This window comes from Pristis pectinata, chromosome 22 (assembly GCF_009764475.1).
Source record: "Pristis pectinata isolate sPriPec2 chromosome 22, sPriPec2.1.pri, whole genome shotgun sequence".
Taxonomy (NCBI): domain Eukaryota; kingdom Metazoa; phylum Chordata; class Chondrichthyes; order Rhinopristiformes; family Pristidae; genus Pristis; species Pristis pectinata.
Genome location: NC_067426.1, coordinates 22,347,898 through 22,355,313, shown reverse-complemented (window position 1 = coordinate 22,355,313; position 7,416 = coordinate 22,347,898). Strand labels below are relative to the sequence as shown.

Genomic DNA, 7,416 nt, shown 5'->3' with positions numbered 1-7,416 from the left:
AAAATTCTCACAACAGTTCACAGCTAACTAAATTAATAAAATTTGGCACGAAGCCACACAAGGAGAGACTCAAGCAAAGAAACAGGCTTTTAGAGTACCTTTAAAGGAGGAAAGAGGCAGATGGGTAGGGAAGGGAATTCCAGATCTTAGGCAGCTGAAGTTGCAGTTGCTAATGGTGAAAAAAATAAATTCAGGAATGGAGGTATTTTGCAGGGTGAAGTGAAATGGAAACAAGGATGACAGAGGCTATGAAGAGATTTGGAAACAAAGACAACAATTTTAAAATTGAGGCATTGTTTAATAGTGAACAAGCATGGCTGATCCGTGAGTGGGACTTGATGCAAGTTAGCACACAAGCAGCCAGGTTTTTAAATGATCTCAAGTTTAGAGGGATCAGTCACATTATACATTGCAATACTGAAGACTTTAGATAATGAAGGAATGAAGTTTTCAGCAGCGGATGGACCATTGCAATGGCCAAGTCAGGTGTTGTTACAGAGATGGAGATAAGTAATACCAGCCACAACACAATTTGCAGTTCAAACTCATCACGAGGGCAAAGGTCCTAAAATTACAAACTCTGGTTCAGTTTCATCCAGTTGCTTGGGAATATTTTGAAACTGGTGGCTGCAGAATAACGTTTACAGCAGGATCCAAAGACAATGGCCCATCCAATTTCTCACAGAAATAGGCTACAGAAGTTCTTGGAAGAAAATATTTATTTTTTTTTTACATATACACACACACACACACTTGTGCCTGACCCACCATTGTCCCAAACCTGTAAGGCCTGCAGTGTAGCAAATTTTTGTTTTGCGTTCACCTCCATTGGTGGGGAGAGGGGGGCAGATGGTTAAAGAATGAAAAAGTTTAAATCTTTCAGGCAGGAGCCAAATAGCCCATTTTATTTTTTCCCCCTTGGCTTTTAATTCAGGGAGAACTACTGCCTTCTGGTTTGAAGCACTCAGATGTTGATGAGGTGATTTGAACTCTCACCCTCAAGTTTAAATTCCAGCAGTATAACCACTGGCCTACTGGTCCAGCCTTTCCAAAAGATCTAAATGGTTGATACCGACAGCTTTCAATCCCAGAGAGTAGCAAAAAGCTGGTAAGCTGACCCCATTTATAACCGTCAGTTTAAATACTTGGCATCAATAAGAGGGTGCGTTGATACCTAATAACACATTTACCTTTTCTAAAGTGATAGGAGTTTCTCTTTCTCCTTCCTTCCTACCCACCCCCACCTCCAAAAGGGGAAACTATCAGCTGTGGAAGGAAGAGTACCTAGTATTTAAGAGTGTGTCTACCCTATTTAATGGTTTGAACCTGGAGGTTCCAGTACATAATTGAAAGTGCAGTTACACAGTAAATAGTAAAATAAAAATCCAGCACTTAATGTTCTGTAATCTAACTAAAGTTTTAGTCCCTGAACATGGAAAACTAAAGAAATTAGAACATTGCAATATGTTTAAGTTACCCTACCAAAAGATGGCAGACTTAATGGATCAAGTGACCTCCCTCTGCTATAAAATTATAGAAAATACAAAATATCCCCAGTGAAATAATACATAAGATTATAAGCCATCAGAAAGAAGGTAGATTTGACTAAAGATTCATCCATCATTCTGGCTGCACACTCCAGTTGTTGGACAGATTTTTCTACTGTGGATTTTTAGATGGCTCAAAGGCCAATCAGTAAAAGTAAGATGAGTATTTATAAACTTTTTTTTAAATTCTGATGTTCCTTTAAAGCACCATTTAACTGGGGAAGAATCACAATGGACATTGTTTTAGACTGTTTATTCAGCAAATATCAAACCAGCTTTTGGCGTTTTCCATTTGGGTTGAAACTGCAGGTGAAAGATTAGAGTTAATTATCTTTGTATTAAAATCCTTATGCATCTTCTAGTTGTAATACTAGACGTAGTTAAGATGGTTTTATATTAAAGATGCCCAAAAGCAAACAAAACATAATGGTAGTGGGTGACAAGAGACCACTCAAGATTTTTAGCTCAGTGGGTTTCTGATAAGTTGTCAGCAGATCCAAAGAAGTTGCCCTCACCAGATGCAAGTAGTTTTGCTTGATCCTGGTAACCCTACCCTAGAGTTATCCATTTCTCTGATTAAAGAGCATCCAATGCTCCATGTTCTCACAGACCACCACTCATTTATACTGTTGTGAATCTCCTGCCCTCTGCTGGTGCAGGGCAAAACAAAGTTACTGCAACAAGTTTATTTTTCTAATCCCAGATTATTTGTAACATTTGACAATGCTGGTTCAAAAGTCAAAATAATTATTGATTGCATTTCATAAAACATGAACAGTTAAATTGCATGCCTATAAATCCACTGGATGTCCTAGAAAAATGAAAGTAGATTGTTAATAATAAGTCACATACATCAGCTCCCAGGAACTTTTCATTTTTTTGCACTGCCTAGAACAACCAACTACTTTTGTCCAGCTGTACAACACCATTTGAAATTTGCAGCGTTAGACAGGCAAGCCCAGAATTGTAAGGTTAAACTTAAATTTCTTGCTGACATTGATGGACAAACTGCAAATTGAAATAACTATTGTAATTGAAATAATTGGAATTGAAATATTTGATTACAATTAGAGGAACTGGTTTAGTATGGGGAGGGAGGGCTACAGAGAATTAAACGTCAAGTGGGAGGAATGCAGGGAGCGGATGAAAGTAAACCAGGGAAAGTTGTGAGCGTGGCATGCAGCATTTTCTGCAGAGCTGGGAGCAACAACATGGTGAATGGAAATGGGGCTGAGGTGCAGTCAATAAAGGGAAAGTATACCCTCAGGACCTTATAGTAAACAAGTGTATGAATGGGAAGAAAGGGTCAGGGACCAAAGAGAAATAGCATGTTTCAGTTCTACATTGCAAGCTCCAACCACAGTACACATCAGTAGAGGGCAGTTACACGTGACAGCCGCAAACTGCAGTCTCACTCACTTGGAGCAATAAATCCCACAATCAAAAACCATCTGGAGATCATACTGAGTACGCAGTCAGGGCTCCAAGACTCACCCAAAATTAGGCCTCGGACCTCACCTTAATGACAGGCACATTCCTGCCACCTGCTGTATCTTTTAACATAGTGTAGATAACACATGGGACCAGACTTGAGCCAGTTGCATTGCTGGGCACGCAGCAGCAGCAAATCCAGGAGATCCTGGATAGGCCAAAAGGTGCACCCAGTGAAATTCTGAGATTTTATTTCTTTCATCTCCTGCAGCCATCCCTTTGAAAAGGTTGCTGAACTGTAAAATCTAGTCAGGAGCTTGCACACTGCATGTTGTTTATTCCACACTTTGAAGGCAAATTCTGAAACTGGGTTTGGACCTGCATTGTATATTCAGTTAAATGCTTACTTCTTACACTTATAAAGGGCTGCCTAAGAAATGTAGACTACAGCATAATAAAGGCCAGAATTCACATCCAGATACTGTAATACATTGCTTACATTAAAATATGCAAAACACAACTAATTCCCATCCAAATATGTCAAAATAGTTTTTGCTGAATACAGGCCAACTAGTGTGTGACCTTAGGCCCACCATGAAGGTAAAATCCCAATTTCTGGTGTAGAGCTATTTCAGGTGAATTAGGACAAAGAAAAAGGTCAGATCTTTAACTGGTCTTTCTTCTGGTGTTTCCTAAACCAGGTACAATTTGACAGATAGAAACTGGATACATTAACTATAGGTTCCAATTTGAAACAGTACACACAAATTAGTATCTTAACTTCAAAACAATGAAGATGGTGTTACCTACTGACGCAAAAGATTAGTGGGTTGCGTTAGTTTATTGTAATTTTGAACAAACCTTGGGTTATTTTCCTTTCGGGTCCCATTATCTTGGATTCTGATGGGCCTCTTGACAAACATATCAAAATACATTGAACATATACCACAATTCTTGTCAACAATACGAGTTACACACAGTTCTCTGATGTTGCAAGTCCAATAGTGTTTGTGAATTTGATCAGGCCAATTCTATATGTGGAATGCTACTGTTATCATGCACAAAATCCCAAAAGGAACAGGAATCTTTACTTTTATTAATACTTGCTATTCTCTATCAAAATATGACCAATTATCAAAGATAACCAGCATCAAAAGTTTGTCAATTATGACTTTCTCTGTAAAACGGTATTTAGGATGGCTACCAGCAAATGAGACAACTCAGTGCTTAATTAACACAATAACTACCAGTACTGTCTGAAAACTCTCAAAGAATTGTCTTGTAATTTCAATTATGGGCACCTTAAGTGTGGTTTTCCTAAAATCACCAATCGTTCTCATATTCTTTTGTTTTTAAGATTAGGGACAACAGACTGTCTCGGTAGGGAATGGAACAACAGGGAAAGGGGAAAGAAAACAATGCCACGCTGGAGATGAAAAATTACAATTTATTCTAGCACACGTTCTGACATCAGAATGTGCAGCTCCTTTTGGAGACAATACAAGGATTCAGTAGGCCATGTGTAAATATATAGTCTCATTACACAAATAATGAACCTGGGGGGGGGGGGGGGGGGGGGGGGGGGGGGGGGGGGGGGGGGGGGGGGGGGGGGGAGTGGAATTACAACGGCCATAACAGCAGCTTTGCAACAAACAAGTCAGCTTGGTGAAGTCTTAAAACAGGGTATTTCAAAGAAGCTGATAGTAGGCAAGCAGGCTCCATTTTGGTACAGGATGCCGATGCACAAGCAGTTTTTTTAAAAGATATCTTCCACTTCTAGGTCCCCATTTTTACCCATCACTTTAGAACAGGGACAGCAAATGAACAATACCAAGGACTCTTCCAAATGCAATCAGACACTGGGTGTGCTCCAATGGATTAAGGTTGACCACACCTCCCAATAAATTTACCAAGAAAATACCTCAGAGTTATCACTCTAACCATTAACAGATCAAATTACAATGGAAATAAAATTACTTTAGATTAGCTTGAAGACCTGTGTCTTAGTATTTCTAGGTACACTGTGTGGTTTAGACCAAAACCACATACGAGGCTGCACACTCTCCAAACTTCTTTAGAATTTAATATTTTATCAAAATGAAGCTTCTGAACAGTTTCTCACACCCTTCTGATTACAATTAAGAGATACATGGCAACTAAATCTATACTTCTGTTCCCTTGCTTCATGTGTTGATAAATTCTAAAATATTTTAATATAAATCTGCTTCTCTGACAGATTTTATTCAGCATTTTGGAGCAAGCAGATTCAATCATGGGAATACAACAGTTTTAGACCTGGAAAATTCAAACACATGCCTTTTTTTTTTTACAATAACTTGTATACCAACCACTGAACAGGACTGTTTCTGATGACCAATGGAAAATTTGAAACAAGTACTTACAAGCTGGACCCATGCTCAATGAAAAGAAACTTGGTTGTACTAATTCTCCATCTCACTTAAAATGTTAGAATAGTACTGAGAAGATTCAGGATTCCATGAAGAGTACAAAACATCTAATGCCAGTTACAGATTTATTGATAACCTAAGTTTAAAACAGTTTTGTGAAAGAAAGCTATAAATATAAAGGCATCACGTTACCAGATGAGGAATATGGAGAGTTTAAGTGAATACTGAAGCAAGTCAACATCACAGTACACTCAAGAATCACCTGCAGTGTGTCGGTATCAGATCTATTCACACTGTGAATGCATACAGTGGCTTTTTTTTAAGGGAGTGTGAAACACAGAAGTAGTAATAACAAGGGGATGTGCATTAGGATATGCAATATTGTTGTAAAAGTCTGTCATACAGTATTGTTTAAATACATGCTGGTTATTACTTAATTGCAATATCTCCCTCTTTTACCTATATTACTTGATTGACCATCTCGCCAAATTTTCCATCTGAGTAGTTTCCTTTTATCAAAGTAACGTCTCAATTCACTTTGTATTATTAATCATTGATGAAATCCAGTAATGACCACCAATGCTTGTAGTCATTATTTGTAGCATTTTGAATGAAATATTATTGAATATAATAAAGATAGGCTTCACACTCAATTCACCTCATTACTGGCACGTATGCAAATATTCTGCACCACTCAAAAAGAACTGGATCAAAATTAAATAAGCTTGTGACAATAGTTTCCTACACAAAACCGGGGCAGCTGCAATACAATTTGCAGAATGCTGACAATTACTACACAAAACCACACAGCAGGTTCAGCATTTCCATTTTACTTCACTCAAGCCTCCAGCCATTTTAGTGAAACCCAAACATCTCTCTTTCAGTTGTGCTTTTTTGGCATTTGCAGTGAAAGTGATATTTGACTGAAATTGTGGGGGAAAAGAAACTGCATTCTGCAGTGTGCTCAAGGAATGGTCTTAGTGCCAGCACTTGCATACACATTTGGAATCATTCTAAGCAGTAAGCAATGCAGATGGTATCTTCTTGTGACCTTGTACAAATCCCTCTCAAAACTATAATTGGTCTTTTCATAAAAGGTCAGGTGACTGTAGTTGTTTTAACATTGTAGTAGTATATGTGCTGCTACTTCCAATTATTTCAACTTTCACCTTGGGTCCACAAACCAAAGCCTTCAGATAGGGGGCACTGAGAGAAAATAAGTTGTGGGACGCAGTGGAATAGAGGGAGGGGTATTTATAGCAATAATTCAAGAGTTGTAGAAATATTTAGGCCATGAGAATGATGTTAACTTATTCTATCTGTACAATAGTCTGTACAAAAGGCTAATCCAATGGAAATATTATTCTGGCATGATTGTGGGTTTGGTACTTTGCAAAGCCAGCACTGCACTGACACAGCTAGACCTCCCAGTGTACAGATACAGCTTACAGAATCGCTTAGCGTTAATCCACAAAAGTTCAGTACACAATGTCCTTCTCATCAAGAGAGAGGGCACCACTCTAGTCCTTAATGCAAGTCCTGATGTGCTCTGCTTCATTTTCTGTCTACTGCTGCATTAGCAGACTTGGATCACAGGAAGGTTGGCACAGTCATCCTTTGGTTGGCTACACAGCAGCTCTGGGTGTGCCATTGTGAGTTACTGTCTTCATGTTCTGCATATTGACTTGGTGGCTGCTTGGTCTATGAGCACTTACTCCAACCTCAAATACCTCATGGATGGCTTTACGGAAACAATGGAAATTGTAGTCTATCAAACCTGTAAAAGAAAGCAGCAACTTAGAAACACTTCAGATCTTCACATTCATTCACCCAGTATCATAGCTGCACAGTTTTGTTGAGGTGGAAGATTCTGCCAAGATCATGAAGCACAAGGAAAAGAGGAAGTTATCCTGCTTGGAGGTGATGCAAATTACATTCAGCTTCATATATGCAAGAAGATACAGACAATATCCTTTAAAGTAGTTAATCCACTAAGTAGTAAATGCAAATCATTTGCAGCATTCTATAAT

At 38.6% G+C, this 7,416-nt stretch overlaps 1 protein-coding gene across 1 annotated transcript in view; it reads right to left on the bottom strand.

Moving 5' to 3' along the window:
* Positions 1-4,410: 4,410 nt before the first annotated feature.
* rragca (Ras-related GTP binding Ca) overlaps positions 4,411-7,416 on the bottom strand; it is a 29,370-nt gene continuing 26,364 nt past the window's right edge. The window contains exon 6 of the mRNA XM_052036439.1: positions 4,411-7,163. Coding sequence (XP_051892399.1) covers positions 7,012-7,163 — 152 coding nt within the window. The 3' untranslated portion in view covers positions 4,411-7,011. The remainder of the gene's footprint in view (positions 7,164-7,416) is intronic.